General features: G+C 50.7%; 16 protein-coding genes across 16 annotated transcripts; 9 read left to right on the forward strand and 7 right to left on the reverse strand.

The window, feature by feature from the left end:
• Positions 1 to 98: 98 nt before the first annotated feature.
• B9G98_03456 (L-aspartate decarboxylase dtxS4) lies at positions 99 to 1556 on the forward strand (the record flags this gene model as incomplete). Its single annotated transcript, XM_024810013.1, has 1 exon — positions 99 to 1556. One exon carries the CDS (start codon positions 99 to 101, stop codon positions 1554 to 1556), a length of 1458 nt encoding a protein of 485 aa, XP_024665781.1.
• A 46-nt stretch (positions 1557 to 1602) lies between these two features.
• B9G98_03457 (hypothetical protein) lies at positions 1603 to 2001 on the reverse strand (the record flags this gene model as incomplete). Its single annotated transcript, XM_024810014.1, has 1 exon — positions 1603 to 2001. One exon carries the CDS (start codon positions 1999 to 2001, stop codon positions 1603 to 1605), a length of 399 nt encoding a protein of 132 aa, XP_024665782.1.
• A 33-nt stretch (positions 2002 to 2034) lies between these two features.
• On the forward strand, positions 2035 to 2328 carry B9G98_03458 (hypothetical protein; the record flags this gene model as incomplete). Its single annotated transcript, XM_024810015.1, has 1 exon — positions 2035 to 2328. The coding sequence occupies one exon, from the start codon at positions 2035 to 2037 to the stop codon at positions 2326 to 2328; it is 294 nt and encodes a 97-aa protein (XP_024665783.1).
• Positions 2329 to 2341: 13 nt separating this feature from the next.
• B9G98_03459 (Cargo-transport protein YPP1) lies at positions 2342 to 5023 on the reverse strand (the record flags this gene model as incomplete). Its single annotated transcript, XM_024810016.1, has 1 exon — positions 2342 to 5023. The coding sequence occupies one exon, from the start codon at positions 5021 to 5023 to the stop codon at positions 2342 to 2344; it is 2682 nt and encodes an 893-aa protein (XP_024665784.1).
• A 295-nt stretch (positions 5024 to 5318) lies between these two features.
• On the reverse strand, positions 5319 to 6509 carry B9G98_03460 (hypothetical protein; the record flags this gene model as incomplete). The annotated part of the gene is made up of 1 exon (XM_024810017.1): positions 5319 to 6509. The coding sequence occupies one exon, from the start codon at positions 6507 to 6509 to the stop codon at positions 5319 to 5321; it is 1191 nt and encodes a 396-aa protein (XP_024665785.1).
• A 758-nt stretch (positions 6510 to 7267) lies between these two features.
• Positions 7268 to 8950, forward strand: B9G98_03461 (hypothetical protein; the record flags this gene model as incomplete). The annotated part of the gene is made up of 1 exon (XM_024810018.1): positions 7268 to 8950. The coding sequence occupies one exon, from the start codon at positions 7268 to 7270 to the stop codon at positions 8948 to 8950; it is 1683 nt and encodes a 560-aa protein (XP_024665786.1).
• Positions 8951 to 8959: 9 nt separating this feature from the next.
• B9G98_03462 (Putative pyridoxal kinase BUD16) lies at positions 8960 to 9865 on the reverse strand (the record flags this gene model as incomplete). Its single annotated transcript, XM_024810019.1, has 1 exon — positions 8960 to 9865. One exon carries the CDS (start codon positions 9863 to 9865, stop codon positions 8960 to 8962), a length of 906 nt encoding a protein of 301 aa, XP_024665787.1.
• A 198-nt stretch (positions 9866 to 10063) lies between these two features.
• Positions 10064 to 11233, forward strand: B9G98_03463 (Guanine nucleotide-exchange factor SEC12; the record flags this gene model as incomplete). Its single annotated transcript, XM_024810020.1, has 1 exon — positions 10064 to 11233. The coding sequence occupies one exon, from the start codon at positions 10064 to 10066 to the stop codon at positions 11231 to 11233; it is 1170 nt and encodes a 389-aa protein (XP_024665788.1).
• Positions 11234 to 11395: 162 nt separating this feature from the next.
• Positions 11396 to 11880, reverse strand: B9G98_03464 (hypothetical protein; the record flags this gene model as incomplete). The annotated part of the gene is made up of 2 exons (XM_024810021.1): positions 11396 to 11417; positions 11456 to 11880. 2 exons carry the CDS (start codon positions 11878 to 11880, stop codon positions 11396 to 11398), a joined length of 447 nt encoding a protein of 148 aa, XP_024665789.1.
• A 356-nt stretch (positions 11881 to 12236) lies between these two features.
• On the forward strand, positions 12237 to 12779 carry B9G98_03465 (NADH-ubiquinone oxidoreductase 21 subunit; the record flags this gene model as incomplete). Its single annotated transcript, XM_024810022.1, has 1 exon — positions 12237 to 12779. One exon carries the CDS (start codon positions 12237 to 12239, stop codon positions 12777 to 12779), a length of 543 nt encoding a protein of 180 aa, XP_024665790.1.
• A 51-nt stretch (positions 12780 to 12830) lies between these two features.
• Positions 12831 to 13631, forward strand: B9G98_03466 (putative methyltransferase-like C25B8.10; the record flags this gene model as incomplete). Its single annotated transcript, XM_024810023.1, has 1 exon — positions 12831 to 13631. The coding sequence occupies one exon, from the start codon at positions 12831 to 12833 to the stop codon at positions 13629 to 13631; it is 801 nt and encodes a 266-aa protein (XP_024665791.1).
• A 1-nt stretch (position 13632) lies between these two features.
• On the reverse strand, positions 13633 to 14763 carry B9G98_03467 (Guanidinobutyrase; the record flags this gene model as incomplete). Its single annotated transcript, XM_024810024.1, has 1 exon — positions 13633 to 14763. One exon carries the CDS (start codon positions 14761 to 14763, stop codon positions 13633 to 13635), a length of 1131 nt encoding a protein of 376 aa, XP_024665792.1.
• A 430-nt stretch (positions 14764 to 15193) lies between these two features.
• On the reverse strand, positions 15194 to 16018 carry B9G98_03468 (hypothetical protein; the record flags this gene model as incomplete). The annotated part of the gene is made up of 1 exon (XM_024810025.1): positions 15194 to 16018. The coding sequence occupies one exon, from the start codon at positions 16016 to 16018 to the stop codon at positions 15194 to 15196; it is 825 nt and encodes a 274-aa protein (XP_024665793.1).
• A 2743-nt stretch (positions 16019 to 18761) lies between these two features.
• B9G98_03469 (hypothetical protein) lies at positions 18762 to 19541 on the forward strand (the record flags this gene model as incomplete). Its single annotated transcript, XM_024810026.1, has 1 exon — positions 18762 to 19541. One exon carries the CDS (start codon positions 18762 to 18764, stop codon positions 19539 to 19541), a length of 780 nt encoding a protein of 259 aa, XP_024665794.1.
• A 128-nt stretch (positions 19542 to 19669) lies between these two features.
• On the forward strand, positions 19670 to 22492 carry B9G98_03470 (Protein CWH43; the record flags this gene model as incomplete). Its single annotated transcript, XM_024810027.1, has 1 exon — positions 19670 to 22492. The coding sequence occupies one exon, from the start codon at positions 19670 to 19672 to the stop codon at positions 22490 to 22492; it is 2823 nt and encodes a 940-aa protein (XP_024665795.1).
• Positions 22493 to 22680: 188 nt separating this feature from the next.
• Positions 22681 to 23658, forward strand: B9G98_03471 (Putative metallocarboxypeptidase ecm14; the record flags this gene model as incomplete). Its single annotated transcript, XM_024810028.1, has 1 exon — positions 22681 to 23658. One exon carries the CDS (start codon positions 22681 to 22683, stop codon positions 23656 to 23658), a length of 978 nt encoding a protein of 325 aa, XP_024665796.1.
• Positions 23659 to 23669: the final 11 nt, after the last annotated feature.

Here is a 23669-nt window from a genome sequence, read left to right on the forward strand (position 1 = left end):
CAATAAGTGAAAATTCTCGAGGCCTCGCTTAGTCGGTTCCACCTGACCACCAGTTGGCCAAAAAAAGAAATAATCTCTTGGTAAGCCGCGAGAAGACAATGGTGAACATTGAGGCAAACCGGGCCGAGGAACTTGAAATTATTCTCAAGGAGCTGTCGTCGAAAATCGTCGACTACGTCAAATTAGCCGACTCTCCCGAGGGCAGCGTTGGAAAATACCGGGATCCCCGCGAGCTGTCTGATTCGTTGAAGGTTGCAGTCAGTGACAAGGGAGAAGGAATTGCCGGGTTGCTCGAGTCTGCAGACCTTTTGCTGGACAATTCGGTTGTTACCTGGCACAAAAACTTCTTGGAAAAGCTCTACGCAGGCACCAATCCAGTAGGGATTGCCAGCGATCTGCTGCTTTCTGTCCTGAACACAAACTCTCACGTCTTTACAGCTTCTCCCGCGCTTACTGTTATTGAAAGATACATCGGCAAGACATATGCTGGCCTTTTTGGCTTCAATGGTCCCCATGCCGGCGGCTTGACCTTCCCCGGTGGCTCGTATTCTAACATCACGAGCATGCATATGGCACGCAGTTTGTTGCATGAGGGGACCAAGTCGAAAGGTGTGTACAACACCAAGCTTGCATGTTTTACTAGCTCCCATTCTCATTATAGCATTGAAAAGGCTGCGATCCTGCTTGGACTCGGCTCTGAATCACTGTTCAAAGTAAATGTATTTGAAACGGGCGAGATGGACGTCGAGGACCTGAAAGTGCAAATTTCCAAGGCCAAAGAGCAGGGATTCACCCCGTTCTACATCAATGCCACTGCTGGTAGCACTGTGTATGGCTCTTTTGACGATTTCGAGGCCATCGCCGATGCAGCCGAGGCCAACGACATGTGGATGCATATTGATGGGTCCTGGGGTGCCAACGTGATTTTCAGCGACAAGCAGAAACACAAAATGAAGGGCAGTCATAGAGCCAACTCTCTGACGGTCAATCCCCACAAAATGCTCGGCGTTCCTTGCACTTGTTCATTCTTATTGATCCCGAATGATAGACAATTCCAAGATTCGAACTCGCTGCAGGCTCCTTATTTGTTCCATACGGCCAGTGACGACGACGACAACTTCGATCTAGCCGACGGCACCATGGGATGTGGCCGCCGTGCTGACGCTGTCAAGTTGTATCTGGGCTGGCAATACTACGGTAGCTCTGGCTATGGTCAGCGGATTGATCATGCATTCGAGATGACCGCTTATCTCGCCGAAAAAATTGCCAAGGACAGAGAGTTTGAGCTGTTGTCTACAAACCCTCCTCCTTGCTTGCAAACATGCTTTTTCTACCATCCGCCTGGACTTGAGGCAACCAAGGAAAACAACACCATGGCCACCAGGGCCATTGTTAACCGCATTTTTGCCAAAGGCAAGTTTTTGGTTGACTACTCGCCGCATCCCACCAAAGGCGAGTTTTTCCGTGTCGTTTTGAACGCCCCCAGTGTCGACAAAGAGAGCCTCGATTCGCTGGTCGAGGAAATCAAAATCGCCGGATCTGAGCTGTTTGCTTAATAGATTATAGACATTATATATACATTCAACGGTATCAAGACCATTGTTAGAACGGCCACCATGATTTCTTCGGCTCGTCAGTTGGCTTTGCAGTGGTTTTAGCTTCGGCCAGCGCCTGGGCCTTCGACGTCACCGGCTCTGTTGCAGCTAATTTGTGCAGCTCCCGAGAAGCATCGAAGTCACCCTTTTCAAGCTTCTCGAGATCTTCCTTATATTTGCCCGTAGACAAAGGTCCGTTGCCTCTAAGACGTCGTGACCTGTCGGCTTGGCCTCGCTTACAATCAATATAGCGGAGAATGTGAACATAGCAGGGCTGCGGCAAGGTCTTGTTCAGTTCTGGATCCTCGTAGCACTCTTTCGGCGTGTGTCTGTGCAACATCACGCACTCGGATCGCTGCAAGCACAGAGCCACTGCATCTCGGGCATCCTTACAAGATGAGACCATTACAAATCTCGCCAGCTTCCAGTGCCAACCTAAATGGACGTTGAAACGATACAAGTGCCCAAGTCTGGGCCGGCAATTCTGGACAACAACAACGTGCTAACACGAGCTCGACACGCAATAGCATTAGCGGCGGGCGCCACTGCAGGAGTGTTGCAGCTCGAGTCGTTCTATGGGTTTGGCGTGTTCGTTGCCGCCATGGCACTGGCGTCTGTTGCCCTCTTTGCCTTGACTGCGGGCTCAAACAAACAGGTTTTATATACGGGTGTGCTGGCTTCATTGCCCGGGTTTGTATTGTCATGGGTTTTGGTTTATTCGCTTAGTGCTTAGTTACATACAACAGTTAGAGCTGAAGGCTGGGAATAATATGGCGGATGCCAGTTTTTTCTTCAACTGACACACATTGCCACAGCGATTGTCTTGCCCGGTCATGGTCCCCTAAAACACTGTAGAGTGTTCCAAGAAGGTACCATGCTTCGGGGGTTTGTCGGCCCAGGGCTCGGGTAGTCATGTCTTCAAGACTGGAGACGAGGGCCTGGATAAGATCAAGTTCTGCCGTTGTGGTTTCGCAGAGCTTGGAGCTCAAGCCGGGTGTCGCCTTGCCCTCAGAGATGACTGTGTGCTCGCTCATGACAACCGCCAAGCCAAGGACAGCACGTAGGCTCATTGGATCGTATGAGTGGGCTCGCTGGAAAGCAGCAAATTGTTCGTGCGGATCGGAAATAAGGTATGCTTCGGCACAAATCACATTTGCAGTTCTTCCAGCCACAGCAGCTACTTTAATAGCCGCTTCAGCTTCACTGGTTTGGCCCGCTCGTGCGTACAAACTGGCAATCCACAACCACAAGTCCACAAGATCAGCAGGCGTCTTTGAGTTGTACCCTGTTTCAGCGTGGGCTAGCAGGTTAACGGTAAAGCCGTGGGCTGGCTCGTCCGTAGTGAATTCAAGGGTAGGTCTTCGCTTTGGTTTACGGGGTATGGTGGCTGACTTGGCGTTTTTATCCTGTCCATTGGCGTGCCCGTTAGCATGTCCGTTAGCCTTCCCATTGGCAGTTTGCATAGCAGCAGCCGACATAGTTGCCGCAGGGAACAGACTGGTAGCCAGGTCCATAACGGCAGGCAACTCTTCGAGAGCGGCAGTGCTTCCGTGCAAGCTCTCCAAAACTGCGACATGACTCTTTTTTAAATTAAGGAATTGTGTTTTTTCAAATGGAGTGAGATCGGCCTGTGGCTGCTTGGACTCCAGAGCAACCTCAGCAATTTTTAAGGCAGTGTCAAACTGTTCTTGAGCAGTCAGACAAACAATCAATTCATTGATTAGAACAATATCGTCTGGATAGCTGTTGAGAACCGATTGCAGGTGCTGGAAAGTCGCTGCTGGACCATCGGTGAACAACAAAAATTGTGCCCGGGCCCGATGAAAGGGCAAATTGCCGGCCCAGTTGACAAGGGCCTTTTCGTAGTGTTTGGCAGCAGCATCCAAACGAGCGTGATAATAATCATTACCTTCAGCTCGTAGAGCTTCCATAGTAGCACAACGAGCTAGTACACCGTGGGCAGCGGAGATTGCCTCACGATCTTGCCTGGGCATCACTGTTTCGAGCTGCGAGACAAGTTCTGCGGCGGCATCGACAATTTCGTAGCCATAAGGACTATTGGGCATAGTTTCGATGACCGACGCCCTTAGAGAGAACACTTTGACCACACCGGCTTCAGTGTCCGGGAAGGATTCGGCACCAGATTCTTTTTTCAATATCTGTTGGCCCTGCAACATCACAAAGGCCTTGAACGCAGCTTTTGCTTCAGCAAACTGGCCCAGGGAGTACAAGAGCTGACAATTGAGACGCATAAGAACTGCGGAATTGAACGTTTGTCCAATGAACCCAATAATCTTTGCCTGCAGAGCTTTTGCACTTTCCTTGTCTGGGCCAAGAGCAACATTGAAAGGCTCATGGAGTTTAGCTGAGGCTAGCCAGTCATTGTACAATTTCTGCGCTTGGTCCTCAATTTTAACCGACATGTCACGGTTCAGAGCCTGCTTTCCAGAACTAGAATCATTTACTGATTTCTTCGTAGGTGCAGTCGTCGCCGGCATCTGTACTGGTTGCTTGGTCGGTTTGGGAGACTCAGCGTGGTGGTGACGACGCAATCTTGAAAAAAGGCCATGGTGGTGATTAGAACTATCTGGGGTTGCGCCAGACAGAGATGTGGCATCACGTTTTACCGAGAGGTGCGAAGTAGACGGCGAAAGGGGAGAGACAACGGCACGCAGCTGTTTGCAGGACGATCCAATAGGGGATTTAGCAGACGGCACAGGAAGGTTCGCCAAGACCTCTTGCACGGCCCCGCGTTCAGCCTTGACAGTTTCAGTTTGCTCCAGCTGGGCGAGTTCAGTTTCTACCGCCTGCAGATGTTGTTTGCGTCCGACAATCTCGCCAGTATTTACCACATAGGCATAGGCCCGCAGGAAGGCTAAGCGGTCAGCGGGACCTGTGGCCGAAGAAGCTTCAATGGCCTTATTGTACAAAATTTCTGCCCAGCGAGAGGCCTCGGGCAAAGCATGCAAGGTCTCATCGCTCACCTCGATAGATTTGAAAGTTGACACGGCATCCCGTGGATTTGACAGCGCCAACAGCGCAGAGCCCATCAGCGCACGGTGTTTAACCGCCATGGCGCGCTGGTAATTGCGAGCAATGTGCACCTTGGTTGACTGGAGGGTCTGGAGGGCTTCCTTGGGGTCGTTGCTTAGCAGGAGCAAATGAGCCTTGGCACACAAGTACTCGAAGTTCGAAGCATCGTCTGGGGTGGCCTCATTGATTAGCTTTGCTGCCACGGACAGCTTTTCGGGCTTGACTGCAGAAACGCTGTCCGTTGCAGGGTCGAGGGCGGTTAGCGCCCGGTAGGTCTCCGCCTCGGCGATGGTAACTGCGGCAATGGGTGAATTATGGCTAGCAAGTATTAGCCTGGCTAGGTGCTCGGCGTCAACCCATTTGGATTGACCACGGAGTCGGTCCAAGTCCTCCATCACGTGCCTATTATGGAGAAAGTTGTCCACTAATCAGTATATAACGGGGGAAATTGCAGCGAACCCCGCGCTGACAAAAGGTGGGGGGGCTAATGGGAGAATAGGAAGCCAGAGAGAGAGGAAGGCCAGAAAGGTAGGCGGAGAAGGGAGATAAGCCCCCGAGTAAGGCGGTGTGACGATGGTGAAAAATGCTGCGTAATATGCGGCGGGCGATGTGGCTGAAATTTCTGCGAAAGGCAGAATAAATCGAGCAAAAGAAAGAGCATAAAGACAATTATTTTAAATACACACTAGTTTACAGTAAATATGCGACGACAGCCGCGATAAGAGTGCTGGCACCGACAAATCGGGCACTAGCAGCATTCGCGGGAACAACAGCGGTTCCATAAGCAGAAGGAACAGGAACCACCGCAGGAGCGGAACTGGAAACAACCACGGGAGGAGCTGCAGAGGATGGTCGTTCAATGCAGGACTCTGAAGTTCCAGGCGCAGCAGAGGTCGCGGGTGGGGGCGAGGATTCAGGTGAAGTGGTGGCAGGAGCAGGTGCAGTTTCACAAGAAGTGGACGCAGGTCCGGGTACAGGTTTCGAGGTATTAGGCTTGGGCTGAGGGGTGGTGCAGGTAGTGGTGGGGGAGGGACGAGCCTTAGTAGAAGTGGCAGGCGGTTGAGGAGCTGTGGAGGAGTTGACGGGTCCCTTTGTCTCGGGGCAAACCGTGGTAGTGATGGTAACGTCAGACTCAGGGCAGCTGGTAATGGTCAATGTCGTGGCCTCAGTGACGGTGTAGGTTTGGTTATTGTACACAAACGTCGTGGGTTCGGGACAGTAGGTGGTAAATAACGTGGTCACCGTAACAATTTCCTCGTTTGCAGAAGAGGAAGGGACGGATGTCGCAGACGATGCTGCGGACCCAGGACCTGACGATGCAGCGGGAGCAGAAGAGGAAGGAGGGGATGTTGCAGTGGCTTCGATTGACGCAGGGGCAGACGATGCTGCGGACACAGAAGCTGACGATGCAGGGGGAGCAGAAGCTGACGATGTAGCGGGGGCAGAAGCTGACGATGCAGCGGGGGCAGAAGCTGACGATGCAGCGGGGGCAGAAGCTGACGATGCAGCGGGAGCAGAAGCGGACGATGCAGCAGACACAGAACCTGACGATGCAACGGGAGCAGAAGCGGACGACGCAGCGGGAGCAGAAGCGGACGACGCAGCGGGATCAGAAGCAGACAATGAAGCAGACACAGAACCTGACGATGAGGGTGCAGAAGTCTGGGCCGGTGCGGCAGTTCCAGCAAGAGTGCAAGGACAATCAGTGATTGTCAACGTAGTAGGTCCTGTCACAGTGTATGTAGCATCGTTGAAAGTGAATGTAGTTGGTTGGGCAATGAAAGTCGTGTACGCGGTCACATAGACGGTTGCAGTAGAGGTGGTGTCTGCAAGGAGGTGAACAGCGTCGACCAAACTCAAAGCAGCAGACGAAAGATCCATTGTGAATTAAAAGAGCGAAACAAGGGTGGGTGCAAACTGAGGCGATCGCCTTTTTATACGGATCCTTTAATATCCCAACGCGCTGGCTGGCAGATCGTGCATGACATGCATGATATCCTGCAGAATGAGTAACGACACTTAGCTAAAACAGCTTGGTCTCATCACGTACTGTGGGATTAAAGTTGTGAAATACTCTGGTAAATTAGTATTTTCACTAGATACAAATGTATTCGCAACCACAATTCAAAATGCCCACTTCTTCCCCAGTCCTCTACCGAGACAGTATCTGTCGGAAGGGTCTAGTGCATATGCGTGTCCCAAAATAGAAAAGTAGAACCAGCCGTCAGTCCACAAAATGCCGGACCCCAGGTCGTAAACTTGACAAGATTCCTATTAGTTCTTCTATAGTTTCCGAGCAGCTTGATTTTATTTTACCCGCTGTTTCATCAATTGTTTCAGGTTCGTTCCCGTTTTCCTGGCAACCACTGTCTGTTTCGTATCACCCCGGGGCACCGTAAAAATAGACCCTATACCATATTAAGCCTCATTCACCAGCCCTCGCTTCAGCAGATCAGTCATGGCATCAGTGCTTTGCCTGCGCGTGCGCTTTGGTGATTACCACATTCTGGCTTGCGTGCCCAGCCACCGTCGATGGCTGGTCATCATGTCCGCTATGATCACGCACATATAAATAATAAACGTATTTGCGGAGGTGGGTCTTCCGAGTTAGCATCAACTTTTGAGTTATTTTGTTAATTATGAAGGCAAAGTATATCCCCCCTTTGGTTCTTGCCAGTCTGCACACTGCCACTGCCGAGTACCAGGACCCTGCGCTTCAGCATACTGTTATTGTTACTGTGACGGGTACCTCTTGCGAGCTACAATCTGACTCCTCGAGCTATCCAGTGGTCAATGTTGGAGGTCAGGCCTCGTACGCTCCAGCAACTACGGTTACTTGGATTCCTCCAGTCTACACATCGCAAGCTGAACACTCACCTACATCTGATGTTTCGCCAGGACCGGTCATGCCTACACAAAATCAGCCCCCTGCTGTGGCTGAGACTGCTTCACCAAATATACAGGCACCCCCTGCTACAGGTTCTGCAGAGCCTGCGCCTGCTGCCCCATCAACCAGCACTGCGCCTGCCAACACTGTGCCGGCCAACACTGCACCAGCCAACACTGCACCAGCCAACACTGTACCTGCCAATAATGCACCTGCCAATACTGCACCTGCCAACACAATTGCATTCAGCACTTCCTCAGTTGATACAGCGCCAGTACAAACACTCAGTGCTACGGATGCTTCAAGTAACCAGCCAATGGTTACATTCAACCCAGGTGTTCCTTCGGCAGTTGATCCTGATTCTACTGTCACTGTTTGGTCCACTGCACCCACCCCTGAAATCTGGGTCACCGTGTACGAGAATTCGAGCTCCACAACAACTCAGTGGACAACGTATACGCGAACGTTCACTGAACTGAACTCCACGTACACTCAGACCTTTACTACACCTGCTACTGATGCGCCAACTACCAACTGGAACATGTCCTCGACTAGTGTAGCTTCATCAGCCAGAACTGGTACTAATACTACTGTTATGCCAACACAGAGTGCTACACAGAATGCGACCTTCAGCACAGGATCAGGCAGATCATACTCCAACAGTACTGTGACAAGCCTATCAAGTCACAACACTAGTTCGATTAGCGTGGTTTCGAGTGCTTATAGCAGTATCGGAAGTTTGTCCAGTCCAATGGTGAATTCGAGCTCCACGTTGTCGCTTCTTCCGACAGTCAGCCCAATGAGCTTGAACTCGGCAGCTACTTCTGCTAGCTGGAACAGCTCGGTCAGCTCAACAGCCAGTGCAGCCAGCGCAGCCAGCGCAGTCAGCTCGGTAGCTAGTGCATCCAGCCCGGCAGTCAGCCCAGCAGCCAGCTCATCGGCCAGTTCGGCGATCAGTTCGGCGATCAGTTCGGCAGCTGGTTCAGTCAGTCCTGTTGCAAGCTCAGCCAGCCCGGCAGTCAGCTCATCAACCAGTTCGGCAACCAGCTCAGCCAGCTCAGCAGCCAGCTCATCTCTCAGCTCGGCAGTCAGCTCATCTCTCAGCTCGGCAGTCAGCTCATCTCTCAGCTCGGCAGCCAGTCCAGCCAGCTCAGCAGCCAGCTCGTCAGCCATTACGGTTGCGACCTCAACTGCCAGCTCGTCAGTTAGTCCGGCCAGCTCAGCCAGCCCAGCCACGTCTAGTCTGCCGAGTACTTCAAGCACAACCCTGAGTGTACTCGAAGAGGCTATTCGACCCAAAACCACAAGCTCTTCCATCGCGATTACGACTACCACGGTAGTCACTTCCACGATCGTCGAGACCACATCCATCCCACTCTCGTCAGTTTACTCCGCGCCGGCCGCACAAGCAGTAAGCACCGCACTTCTTAATTAATTTATACCACTAGTCTAATGCTATAAATGGATGTCCCTGGGGCATATCTTCCATAATTTCTTTGCGATGCTCGATAATCCTCAGCTCTAAATGTTTCATTGCCTCCGTGCTGCCACGTTTTCCTTTGAATCCCTTGCTAATTGACTTCGTCACAGTGCTTTTCAAGACATTCTGCACGGTCTCCAGACTGCTGGCCACTGCAGATGCTAAGCGGTTGGGCTCATGCTTGAGCCGCATGAAGTTGTCCAGTGTGAGCGCAGCAAAGAAGTCGCCAGTTCCAGAAAAGTAGGAGTCAATTCTATCAAGCTCGAAAACAACCGCCTGCTCGCCCTGAGACGAGGCAATAGTATAGAGTTTCTCGTCAACCACCACAGATGAGATGACCACATGCGGGACCTTGAACTTTTCATGCAGGCAGTCGATTACTTTTCGAACATCTTCAAAATTGTCCACTGGAAGTTCGGTTAGAGTCGAGGCCTCGAAAGCGTTTGGTGTGATCAAAGTGACCGCGCCACTCAACAAAATGTCTCTGTATACCGGCACCATGTCGGGATTGACATACAACTGGCCCTCGTCGCCCATTACGGGGTCAAGCAGCCAAACAATATCTGGATTCCGCTTGCGGAGGTCTTTCCCTATTTCTCCAACCTGGCGAACCGCCTCAGCACTCGGCAAGTATCCGTTCAAGTACGCATCATATTTGAAATCGTGCTCTTTTAGTGTGCCATAGATAGCTGCGATGTCGTCTGGTGACGTTTTTGACCCCGTAAACTTGCCGTAGCCTGTGTGGTTCGAGTACTGCACGCTGTTCAGAGTATCCACATCCCAGCCTCTAAGCTGAAGAGTTATAGTGGCAGCTCTGTTACCCACATAGCCGTGGACAACGTGGCTCTGGATCGTCAAGACCGAGTTCATACAGTGACTAAGTTCTGCTTGACCCGGGCCTAAATAGTGCAATGGCGCAGACAGGCAGACCAGCAAGCTACACTATTATCCTGATAAACAACCACTTCTGCGGTGTTGAATACTCTAACTATATTACCATAAATTCAGAAACCGATCAGTACCGTACCCCATAAAATACGTCTCGCCATCAGCTATCCAAGTTACCTAATGACAAGCGCAGGATATCCCCTATATGCGGCGGCATTTTTTGATAGAACTACCCTGGTAGTAGGTGGCGGTGGAGGTGAGGGCCGGCACGGCATAAAAAACAAATTGACGAGCATCAATGCAAGTACGGGCGAAGTACAGCAGGAATACGAACTACCCGCTGGAGAGGACAATCCTACCTGCTTAGCTGCTGCCGGCCAGCGGATCTATGTGGGGGCCAACAGAGGAGCGAAGGCGATCGAGGAGCGCAAAAACCTCCACTTGCGTGTGTTTGACAAGAATCTCCAAGAGCAGACCGCTGTCGATGCTCTCAAGTTCACTGATCCAGCCGCGTACCAAAAGGCAATTGCTGCTAGTGAGCAAATCGTTGCTGCTGTCTCTGACTGTGCCGGTGGCGGCGCCCTCCAGGTGCTTGAGAGCGGCACTTTAGACTCGTTGTGGTCACAGACGGGCGATTTTCTCGATGTAGCAATCTCGCCAGACAATGCGCTGGTGGCCGTGGTCGACTCCGCCTCGCTGGTTGTCTACAACGCTGTTACCGGAAAGCAGATCGCTAAACAAGCTAGTCCTAAGGGTGGAGCTAAATGGGTCCGCGTTACTTTCACATCCAACCTTGAGCTTATTGCTGGAGCAAACATCCCAAACCAGAGGGCCCGGATCCAGCAGCTCAGAATCCAGGACGACGTGATCAAGGTGATCCGGAGTCGAAGCGTTCCTGGAAAGTCTCTCACATGCCTCAAGTCGACCCCTCATGCTGTTGCCGTGGGCACAGCGGCAGGCGACGTTTATCTCTATACCAGTGCTTTGAAGTCGTTACGCAACCTGCGAGGAACGCTCAAGTTTCCGGTCACAGCACTGGCCATAATAGAAGACGGCGAAATAGCCACTGTTGCCGCAACGTCTCTTGATGGCTCTTATTCAATCTCCGATGTGAGCTTGAACACCTTCTCAACGACGATTTGGTGGGTGTTACTGTCGACGATTACCATCGCGTTCATTGCGTTTATTTCCGGACGTTTAATTAGCATGGACCTCCAGTATTTGAGCTTCAGAACATTAGAGCCTGCTGCCGCTCCATCCAAATATCCCGGCGACGCTGCGAACGCCGACGCCATGAGCGATTTCGAGGCATTGTTTGTCGATACCAACCAGGGTGATAATATTAGCTAGCTATTTCTCGCTGGCCGCGACTCTCGCGCCTTGTTTATTAATTCATCAAAATCTCCGTGATATTGGCTCTGCCATCTTGTCGCGTCAATGTCTTTCACACTGCTGGTGGATTGCCGATCTTGGGCAGCGTCCCAATTTCGCATCTCCTGCAGCAGGTCGCGCTTAGCCTTTGGATTGAACGACTCTAGATTAGCGTTGTAAAGATGCACATATTCCCGGTACCTCGATTGTAATCGTTGTTTGTTGCCTTTTGTCGATAGTCCGGCGTCCAGAAGGGTTTTTTTAAGTTTGGCCTCGCTCAGTAGAGCGTAGTTGGGCATGGTAATCTTTTTGCGGGGCACGGCAGGCTCTTTTACTCGCTCCTGCCGCCGCAAGCATGTATCAACGTGTGTGCTTTGTAGTTCTTCAAGTGGCAGAACCGCGGAACAAATTGGACATACCCCAGTGTTGTCGGGCAGGGCCTTTCGTTTGCTGGTTACTGGCTGATCTTGGTCCATCCGATCAACATCACAGGCAATCGAGCCACTCTCTAGCTCAGCGACATACTGACGAGCCCGTGTCCATGCCTCCGTTGCATCTGAGACTGCTATGTTGACTTTGAGCTGAGCGATTGTGGTTTCTTTCCAGCAGATAGGACATCGCGGCATCGAGTCCAGGTGACGCCGGATACACAAGCTGCAAAACGTGTGCCCGCAGTTCGTTATACAGGGACCATTGTAAAAATCCTTACAGACGTGGCACTTTAAGGTGTCTTCGAATTTAGCCAGCCCAGCGTCTCGCCATTGAATGTCCATAGCGTAAGCGATTTTGCACACCGGGTTGGAAGATGTGCAGCCAATTAAATTTTTAAGTTCTAGTGTCAATGCCCCGTATACGAGACCACGCTTTTTTGCTACGAACTTGCTTTCTAGCTAACTTTCTCTCCCCGTCCAAAAAATTTCCATCAAATCAACCACTTGAAAAAGCTCTTGCTCACCTAATACTTTGCATACCATTGGACAAGATGAGTGGTGGCCCAGTTCCCTACGGACAAAAGTACACTGCCGCATCCAGAGGCATCTGGAACAAGATTCGCGGTTGGCTTGCGATGGTTCCCAACCGGTCTAGCGGTAACGCACTGGTTGGCTACTTCCGTAACCCCGCTCCTTACAACTTGCCTTCTTCAGCAGACGACCACACAGTCGGACAGAAGCCAGCCGCTGATATCGCAGAGAATCCCTACTGGAAGCGGGACTATCGCCGTAACTACCCCAAGACCTCGGTCTTCAACCAGAGTGCCATCGCCGGTTTGCTCTCGTATGGCTCTGTCGCCCAGCCCCGGATTGCCAAGGGCGCTGAGGGTGCCAAGCAGCTCGCCACTGTTGCAAACAACGAAGTCTCGCTCAACACCGTGCTTGCCAACAAGGAGGTGCTCAAAGAAGTTTTCGAGTCATCCGGTATGCCTCCTCTTCCTCCGGCTATGAAGAAAAAGACCTACCACATCGTTACTGATGTTGAGCAGCACGGCCAGTATCCTTCTGACTATCCCGTTCGCATTTTTAACTAAATAGTATAACATTTTCGTTCTCTCGCTTCCGGTCTCTTTCTCACCACACTCATGTCTGTCAGCGCGGCCAACCCCGTTTCCCAAACCAGCTACGATAAGAACCATGAATCCTACGATAAATTCCGCCCAGGATACACAGAAGAGACGGTATCCACGGTTGTTGAGGTGTGCAAACTTAGCGAGAAGAGCCATGTTGTAGAAGTGGCTGCCGGAACCGGAAAGTTCACTGGCGAGCTGGTGAAGGTAACCAACGCGCGAATCACAGCGGTGGAGCCTTCAACTGGAATGCTAGAGTCTTTCCGCAAAAATTTCCCAAACATTGAGGCTATTCAAGCCTCCAGTTTCGCGATTCCGCTGCCTGACGCCTGTGCGGATGCCATTATTGTGGCCCAGGGGTTCCATTGGTTTGCCACGCACGAATCCTTGGCGGAGTTTGCTCGCATTCTCAAACCAGGCGGAGTGCTCTGCTGTGTATGGAATTACGAGGATTTTGATGCGTTATCCAAAGACAGCTGGCAGTACCGCACTGTCAAATTGTGTCACGGCCTCGACAAGAACGTGCCCCAGTACAACCATATGAACTGGCCCAAAGCGTTCGACAACCAGCCGTGGTTTGCTCCATATAAGGAGGTTAAATTCCCCTACGAAAAGTCTATACCCTCACGCGAGTTTTATTGGAATCTGTGGCGGACTCGGAGCTACTTGACAGCACTGGACCCTAGTGAATTGGAGAAGGTCCACGACCAGTTTGAAAAGATTATGGACGAAAGTCTAAGTAAAGAGGAAATCCAGCCCGACGGTTCGTTTAATGCCAAGCGAGGAGGCCACGTTATTTGGGCCACGAGAAACTAACTTACAGTTCGTCGTGACTGGGATCGACATGGGTCTCGCCATCGTGACGGCTAAGAACCATGTTAGTGAGGATCTCGTAGGCAAGCTGAGCACCAGCCAACGCAGTGATCTCAGCATTGTCGAAAGCAGGAGATACTTCAACAATATCCGCACCGACGAGGTTCAGGCCCGAGAGGCCTCGGAGAAGACCGATCATCTCGCGAGTTGTCCAGCCACCGACCTCAGGAGTGCCGGTACCGGGAGCCATACCGGGGTCAATGACATCAATATCCAAGGAAATGTAGACCGGGTTGTCGCCGACACGCTTGACGATTGTGTCGACGATCCCCTCAACACCCATAGTATCAATATCATCGCAAGAAATACGAGCGAATCCTTGTTTAGAATCATCCGCATAGTCCTCATAGTCAGTTCCAGAAAGACGAGTGCGCAAACCAGCATGAATGCACGAGTCCTCAGCTAACAGGCCCTCGGTATGGGCCATCCAGAACATGGTGCCGTGGGTAAAGTGACCGGAACCAGCCTCAGCCTCGGCCCATCCCGAAGGATACTTGGAGGGCAGCCAAGTATCTAAGTGAGCATCAAAGTGTATCACAGTGATGGGGCCATGGATCTGCTTCAAAGCACGAAGATGAGGCAAAACGATCGAATGATCACCTCCGAGGGTTACCAAGCGAGGCACTCTGCCATGGGTGGGGCTCGCGGTATCGTGGCTCAAGAGCTCTTTGAAACCCTCGGTCATCTGGTGCAAAGCCAGTTTGTTGTCAACGGGAGTGACTGGAATATCCTGGCAGTCGATGATCTTGGCCCAGTCCTTGTAAGGGTTGATACCAGCTCGGGCATTGAAACCTCGCAGCGAGGACTGGCGCATAGACGCTGCACGAATAGCACGAGGACCAAATCGTGCACCAGGCCGATAGGATACAGCAGTATCGAACGGCACGCCGATCAGCGCGATGTCGTATTTCGTGTTGGGATTCACGAGGCACCTGTCGGTTTCGAGATGTGCAAAGGTTGAGATTCCGCTAAAGGGCCAATCCGAACCGAAACGCGCGTCGAGAACATCTTGCTTGGTGGAAGACTTTGCATAGACGCCAGCTGCTAGTCCGAGAACCAGTGTGCTGAGCTTCATTCGTTGAATGCGGGGTAAATTAGTTCAAGATAAACCCTTTTATTTGGAGTGGAAAATAATCCAAACCTAACCCATCCGCAGGACAGCTCCTGTTGCCGAATCGGATCGGCAGAGTATCTCAACAGATTCCAGGTGAAAAACGTTGCGTAGAGCCTAAATTCGTATCTGATATGAGGGGGAAAAATCAGAAAAATGGCGAGCAGAAAATAAATAATTAAAATGCTATTTTTGATTTATACACCTTGAGGTTTTCGTTACTACCGGCAGCAGATGCCTGGTTGGGTAACGCTGCTGACCAAAAAAACAACAGATTTGAAGGTTACAGAACGGCAAAAGAAAGTTGGCTTGGAAGGAAGAACGCCGAAAAGGCAGAAGACCGGGTGGTGGTAGGAAGGTAGCGTAAACAATTAAAACAACCAGCCCGGAAGTATTATAACCCTAGGTGCTCCAATAAATGATTTTTGTAGACGATAGGGTCGCGAGTAGCAAATTGGCATCTGGTACAGCTCATTTGACGTTTTTTGCGGTGAGCATACTGGATGTGCCTGTGGAAAAATTTCTTGGAGTTGCTTGCGTAGCCACAACCACTGAAGGTGCAAACTTGGAGCTTTGCCACGTCATTTTCGGAGTCGCTTTTGGAGTCCGTTGAATGGCAAGCACTGTGCTCAGAAAACGACCCAGAAAATACAGCCGTTGTAGAAGACTCCGCTGTAGGGGAAGCCGCTGATGCCTCCGAGGGTGATGTGGCTACCTGTACCACAGGGGTGTAATAAGCGGTAGGTGGGCACAGTGCAGTATTGGAGCGCACGGGTGGAGAATGCAAAACAATATGACCAGAGTGCAGAGCTTGCTCTTGTTGCTCTAATTGGGGTTGTTGTTGCTGCTGCTGAGGGGGTAATTGTCCGATCGCGATGGGCGCAACCAGCCCCGTCTCGATGGGGATGGGCATGGGCATGTACCCCTGGTGCGAATGGGCATGAGCAATATGGTACTCATAGAGGGCACCGATATACGAGGAGTAGGAACAAATTGAGCACTTGTATTGCCTTTGCGCTGGCTGCTTCATGGGGTTGTTGCGTTTTGGCGCTAAGAATGCATCGGCAGAGAAGTTCTGGATCTCGGAAACTGGCATGTCAGGAAGACTGGCCATAGGTGGTGGTAGTGTTCTTACTTCAGGTGAGCCATATTGGGCCTGGGAATAGACCGTGTACGCTTGATAAGATAACGGTGGTGCGTATATGCCACTAACAAGCATGATCTGGGAGCGCTGTTGAGGCCAACCTGTAGATCAAGCATATATAAATGTTTTGGTCCACAAAGGCAAGGGTTTGATGTTTCGCCTAGTTGCATCCTGTCACGTTCGCATGTAAGCACCAGCCATGCATGTAGCACCTGACTATGCACCAAGAAGTTATTGCATGCAGGTATTTTAAAAGTGGCGGCGGCATGGGGGAAGGCTGATAAACAGCAAGCCCTGTCAAGATTTGGCTTAATTCAGGTATTTTATACAGCTATATGCTTCCGAGGCGTGCTCATTGTACCCTGAATGGTCTGTGTTCGTGTGTTACGTTTTAGCTGGGCGAGGGCGCGCTGGTTGTGGTGAGTGTCAGGTGCCGGCTTAATATGCATACTCCTGGACATGTTTAGACCAAAGCGGGTTGCTGAGGATGGGTAATCACGTAGGTGCGAGCTGAAGGCAAGAATGCCATGTAATCTATACGTACGGAACTGGGACGTGAAAGATTCAAGAACGCGGTATTTTAGGTGATGTCACAACCTATTCATGCTTGTCTCAATTTCTCCGACGGGCAGGCCATTCCGGACGGCCAGGGGGTCCACGAGCTCGCAGCAAGCGTTTCAAAGTCTAACCAGTAGTACTCGTAGCGGGTGGCACAGATAAAAAATCACTTTGAGTTGTAACTAGCCTTCAATTGCTCCGCCAGGGTCCCCAAATGTCACATCATTCGACCTGCATCCCCTCAGTCAACAACAAAGAGGGGTGTTGAAATTGATTAGAGGGAGCCCTTACCCCATTTGGAAAGCGGCACGAAACGGTCTGCAGGTGCGGTGCGGCGTACTTGGATCTGCTAGATCAAGGCTGTTCTAGACCATCCAACTTTTAAACCAGCCATATGCACAAATATTTTGGGATCGTTTGTTTGTTAACCAAGCACAAACTATCAGACAAGTAATAGTCTCACCCCCTATTCGTTGCATAAATCTTGCAGATGTCATAATTGTACTGCATACACATGACAGGCAAGCTGATGTTAGGGGTTGATACGAGTATCGGTGGAAACTTCAGGATTTTCAAGAAGTGTTTATAACCCCTTGAATTATAGCCTGCGACCAAAAAGCCCGAGATTCAACCCGACTAGTCCATTTTCCTAAGATAAACTTCTATCATGCATATCATACCTGCCAGGATGTGGATGCGTTGAGATTTGCACTGCTCCACCAAGAAATTATTTGTCACAAGCAGTTGACGGACAATCGTGAACGCATTGGAGCTGATTCAGCGCACATAGCGATCGCTCCACGTGCCAAAGAATGGTACTATATCTGTTATATACAAAAACTCGAACGCCAAGCTGCTCCGCTTTCGAAAGGAGAACGATGCTAACCACAAAGTAAGTAACGTCTACTTGGAATAATATCGTCTGGGCTGCATCAATGTATGACGTGTCCGGGGCAAAAGAAATGTTTGCAGGGGGACGGATGTTAGGGTAGACTTATTTACCCCAACGAACTTTATAGCTCTGGGCAGAAATAGTGCAGATAGCTGAACTGAGGTGATTCATGAGCCAAAGCTTTCAAAATGTCCCCAAAACTGCTTTCACGTGGGAGTTAAGCCCTCTTGCAGGTGCCTTAGGCCCCGCCCTGTCGGGGAAGAATCTGCTGCTCCCCTTATTTTACAAAGCATGATGGCCGACATGAAAATTCAACAGTCTATGTCGAAGTCATGGGGTTGGAATGACCTGATTTGCTCTAGTGTCCGACTCGATCTTGAACTATATTAGCGATTATTTTGGCTCGTAATCTCGGCCCTGCTCGTTTTTGAAGTTATACTCGGATGGACCAAGAAATGTTTTGACTGCAGACCTAACCACTACAGCATCCCGTCGAAGCTTTAACCCAACACCCTTATCTCAAATAATGCTGATGTTAGATATGACTAATAATCATGGGCGGTCTCTTTGGTGTGCACGTCAACTCGACCTGAATTTGGAACTCACCGCTGCAGCAGCGGGTGCTCAACCTTGTTTCCATAGTGCATTCAGAAACAGGACTAACCGATGTGTAGCTACGGCCATATATATTTCACACGAACCATTTCTATAGACCCGAGAGGATTATGTTGAAGCTGCCCCAAAAAATTCCGACTGTTTCGCGTTTGATGGCGTAAGTGCCGCCAAACCGTCGTCAGATAGGAGACAAGCAATCTCATAGTTTCACGTACACCTTACCCTACGAATGCACTAGTTCGCATCCCACTTAGGAGGTTGATCATGAATGCATGGGGTTGCATAAGCGTTTCCAGGGATTCGTACCTCACGTGTTTCATGATAATCGAGCCGTGTGTGAGCAAGATTACTGATAACCAGCAGGAGATAGGGTGATCAACTTCGATATTCTCAATTCCGCTTGAAAACAAAATCTGTACAGTTTTGACTCACATTGGCTTGGCGACTGGTTAATGCTCGCACGGCGAAAAACAAGTAACTTAGGAGCATGACTCTGAGCACACCGGACAGCCCAAGCCGAGAAGAGGCTTTTAATGTTGGCCATTGTTATGTCGGAGACGTCTTTGCGTTCGTACGCATTAACATTGAACCTCACAAAGGACGGCAATGACGTTTAACTTGGCACGGAAACGCAGCAGGGTCGGACAATCTCTCCGCTATCGGACGACAGGGTAACCATCAGCGATTCGCTAGGCTATATGCACGATTATCAAATCTATCATCTGCGAGCTAAAAGATTATCACTTTATCCAGATGCAGCTCGTAGAACTGGCGGGCGAGGTCGTAGCGCTCTTTGCTTCTGCTGCAGTGGGATTCCCGTATTTGCTCAGCTTGGAGCACACTTTCAGGCTTCAGCGCCCGAGTGGTGTCCCCAACCTTCAATGGCATCTCTGGACAGGGTGTTTTTTTTTACTGTCAGTATACTTCAACTTTCACCCAAAACCCATTCACAATCATCATCACCATTTGGTCACTGACATGGTAAAGTTTCCAAATGTCCTTATGTACAGTCTCCCTCTGATCACTCTTCTAGTATTCGTTTGTCGAATCTACGACCTGTATCTTGAGAATATGCCCAAGGATGCGGCCTGGAAAACAAAACTTTCCACCGTGGGTCTTTGGATTGTCCCTTCTGTGGTGATTGCCGCGGTTTCTACTATCGGCGCATGGATGCTCATCCACTCCCCTTTTCGACGCTCATTAATTCTGTACGGACTAGGCGGTCTTGGGATTGTTGGTTCAGTTATGTTTGCAATTGCCTGCTTGACCCAATTCACGCGCTCGTCAAAGGATGTCCAAAGCTCCTCGGTCCTGCTACACCACCTGCCTTTTCTTGTCCAGCTGCTTGGGCTCATGTGCCTGAACGTGGTCTTGGTTCTGAATTTTGTCAATCCAGACTGGATCGGCGTTATCCAGTTCGGGATCATGTTCTTGGCCAATCTCGCTTTTGTGGTGAGCAGACTGATTGTCAGATCTCGCGGTTATGCCCCAGTCATCGAAGATGAGACTGAAATTGACGAGTTCGAAGTGTAAAACAGAATTTCCACCACCCGGGTTCACGATGTCACGAACTGCTATGTAATACGACCGAAAGCATCTTATGTAATTAACGACTCCTACTTGAACGCGTGTTCACCGTAGGTTTTCCTGAGCTTAATCACATGAAAGGCAAATCCGGAGAAACGGCGGTGACTCCGCGCACCGTTTTCCAGGTGAATGGTGTGTGGATTGCACACGCTCATTCTATATGTGCAGGCTCAGCATTTTTTGTTGCTCTTTTGGTGGGATGCTACTTGCATTTCCACAAAATTGTTCAGAACGAGTACTTCGGGTACCCCCAAGAATGGTTCCCCTCTGTCTCGGCGACGATTGGCGACCGCTACCCGGAGCGTTCATTTTACCAGCTGCTTATTGCACTTACGGCAGGTCCTCGTTTCCTACTTCTGCTTTTCACGTATATTTTGACTGCCCGTGAGGGGGCCAAGGCCCCTCTGTGGTTGGTCCTTGTCGGTGTAATTCGTACCTTCACTTGCGGTGGTTGGACCTATGTCACCTCAACTGATGATCATGACTGGCATGACATTTTCATGATCTCCTATATGGTTCTTACCATCCCGTGGACGGCCCTGCGCATCGCATTGACCCCGGCTGGTAAAGCTCTTCAATGGAGAAAGTGGACAGCCACTGCGTTTTTTACCACCATTGCGCCTCTTATCTACTTTTTCATTCAGCACAAAGTCAAGCGCGTCCCTGGTGCCTACACAATCTATGCTTTCCTAGAGTGGGCTCTGATTGTGTTCGATATCGCATTTGATGCCGGAGCTATGTACGATTTCGAGGGCTTGCAGTTGAATGTCGTCGACACCACAGGCAAGCTTCGCAACTCTTCGGTTGGGTTCCTTAAAGAGTCCACGCAAACTACTCCAGAGGACAAACGTATTCCTTCCGTTGCTTCTTTCGTGGTTTCTACCATCAACTACTTTTTGTACTGGTCGGTTTTGACCTCCCTGGGGCTGGTCATCTGGTATTTCCCCTTGTGGTATATGGGTATTTCTGGCTATGAGGCTCTTTTGCTTTCGATCGTGGCCACTTTCCTTCTGGTGATTCCTCCTTTCCGGCGTTTACTAGTCGCTCTGCCCCAGATCGCTTGGCTCGGTAACGCACTTGGAATTGCTGCTGGTTATGTGCTCGCTCCCTCAGACCGTGTGTTGGTGGTCGGCGCGGGTGCAGCTTTCGGTGCTATTTCCTTCGCTATCCAGACCTACTCTGCTGCTCACCGTCCTGCTGGTTTCTCTGCGGCCAACGGAGCTGCATTTGTTCTTGGGTTGCTGCTTTCTGCGGTTGCCAAGATGTACTTGTGGACCAATAACCCCATTTGGCCTATTATGAATGAAAACAATGGTGGTTTCGTTCGTGTCGGTGTGACTGTGGCTATTTTTGCTGCCTTGTTCACCAACGTCGGGGAGCCTACGCCTTCAACTGCTGTAAAGGCTAACCGTGAGAGCTCTATTCTTTCCGGTTTGGGCCTTGGTGCCGTTGTATTCATTTTCCAGACATACTTCTCTGATGGCTCTACTCTGCCGCTCTGGGTCTGGGAGGGTTATCCCGTTCGGGGCCCTACTCCTTTGCCCCATGGTTTGGTAACTATTGCAGTTGTCGCTTTGGGATTATATGCTGGACTGGCCTATCGTAACATCCTTTCTACAAAGTACTTGCTTTTTGCTCACCTTGCTACTGCTGTTCTTTGCTTGTTCAAGCATTGGTTTGGGTACGCTGGTGGTCTGGTCCTCGGTGCTTACACTGGCGCTGTTGCACCATCGCTACTTGAGGCTGCTGGACGCCATACTCCTTGGCGTTCCTTCGGCATTGGCATGCTTGTTGTTGTTCTGTTCATGCTCGCTGAGACTTGGACGGTGGCTTATGCTTTCGTGCCCGGCGGACCAGCTCTCCGTGAACGTACCTGGGCAGTTATGGTTGCCCACCAGGTATGCTTGACTGCTGGTGTTATCAATGCTAAGCGTGTCAGACTCGATACTGCTACACGTGCTGCCGGCCGTGGTCTCGCCAAGGTTCTGCGTCTCACTATGGCTGGTATCACGATCGTTCTGGCGTTGGGATCGCTGGTTACTTATCAGCGCCTGCAGCACGTTGTGCCTGCTCCTGTTCACCCTGAAGAGAAGTTGCTGACTGCGGGTATCTGGACTATTCACTTTGGTTTGGATAACGACATGTGGGCTGCCGAGGTCCGCATGAGAGATCTGATCCGTGATGCTGAGCTTGATGTTATTGGCTTGCTTGAGTCAGATACCCAACGTACGATCGGTGGCCATCGTGATATCACTCAGCGTATTGCAGAGGAGCTTGGTTTCTATGCCGACTACGGCCCCGGCCCGAACAAGCACACCTGGGGTGCTGCTTTGCTGTCGCGCTTCCCTATTTTGAATTCCACTCATCATTTGATGCCGTCGCCCGTCGGCGAGCTTGCTCCAGCAATTCATGCTACTCTTGATGTCTATGGTACTCCTGTCGACATTGTTGTCTTCCACTCTGGCCAGGAAGAGGATGTTGAAGACCGTCGCTTGCAGACTCTTGGTGTTTCGACCATCATGCGGAATGCCGTCAACCCTACCATCTTACTTTCGTACCTTGTGACCAAGCCTCATGAGGGCAATTACAACACGTATGTGTCTGAGTTCTCTGGTATGCACGATATTGATCCCAGCGACGATTGGGATCGTTGGTGCGAGTACATTTTGTACAAGGGTATTAAGCGTACCGGTTACGCCCGTATCTCACGCTCTACTATTACTGACACTGAATTACAGGTTGGCAAGTTTGTTGTCGGGGAACCTCCTTCCTATGAAAATGCACGCATCGAGGAGTCGGCTGTCCCTGTAGGACGTCAATTCCCTCAGATGTTCCGGGGAGATGGCGTTCGTGGTCACCGCTATCACGTGTTTGACGAACCCAGATACTTTGCTTGAGCAAGACTTCAAAAGGACCCAAAAATAAAAGTTAAAAGCCTATGTACGTTTCTCTCAACCCTACCCCCAACACACTTGGCTGAGTCAAGTAAAGTAATAAAAAGCCCTGCACCCTGCAAATCACCTGCGCCTTACTTTTGAGGCAAGCGTTGGTTTTTTGAGGTTTTAAAAAAGGTTGACGCAATAGAATGCGGCTTGTTTCCTGGCTTGTGACACCATTGAGTTGGCTTTGGTTTTCTGACGAGGACTCTGTTGCAGAGTATGCTCCTTTCGGGGATAGCGGAGTGGAGTCGTCGTATTTCGACCGCTTCAGCAACGAAGTCGTAGTTGAGTTCACTTTGTCGGGCTCGCGGGACAGTCGGGTCATATCGGAAACTGCCTTGACGCTGTTGAGCGATGTCTGGGTACTCTCTCCTGATCGTGCTCTGATTCGACTAGACCGAGCCCAACTGGAAGACTTTCAGCGGCTGCTCCCGTCTCCTCTTCCAGTGACCACTGTGATTGGTGACATACCTCGGGCAGTTGTTACAAGTTATCCGTTGACAAGGAAATCCAAAGATCCCCGGCGAGAGTTTCTGCCATTTGCGGAAACCCAGGCCTTGGCCAATATGTCCATTGGTAGTTCTTGGGAGGGACTGCCTATCGGAGCCCGTCTGACTTCCGACACAGATCTCCTTGTAGTCTGTGGTTTGCAAGGCCGTGAATGGGCCTCCGTAGCCCTCTGCCTCCAACTGATGGAGGAGCACCCCGAACTGTCGATTGTCCCAGTGGCAAATCCGGACGGGTATATTTATTCTTGGGAAACAGACCGACTGTGGGTGAAAAACCGGCAGCCAACTGGAATTAATCTATGTCCAGGCCATGATATTGCCACAGCAGCGTTTGACATCGAGCCACCCTCCTCGGTTCCGCCCTGTTCAGACGACTGGGCAGGCCGAGGACGGCAGACGCCCTTGGAAGCAAGAGCGATTCGTGACGTTGCGGCCCGATTTAGCCGCTTGGTCGCAATTCAAGGTCTTTCGGGATCGTCAAATACCCAAGTGAGTCTCAGAGGTAATTGGACAGTTTTAAGTGTGCCTGACTTTGGTATGGGGTATTTATTGCCCAAACGGCACATTGATGCGAATTACCAAGAGATTATGGCCGTGCTACAAAAGCTACTCTGATCTGTTGTGCT

This window comes from Wickerhamiella sorbophila (assembly GCF_002251995.1).
Source record: "Wickerhamiella sorbophila strain DS02 chromosome Unknown contig2, whole genome shotgun sequence".
Lineage (NCBI taxonomy): Eukaryota > Fungi > Ascomycota > Dipodascomycetes > Dipodascales > Trichomonascaceae > Wickerhamiella > Wickerhamiella sorbophila.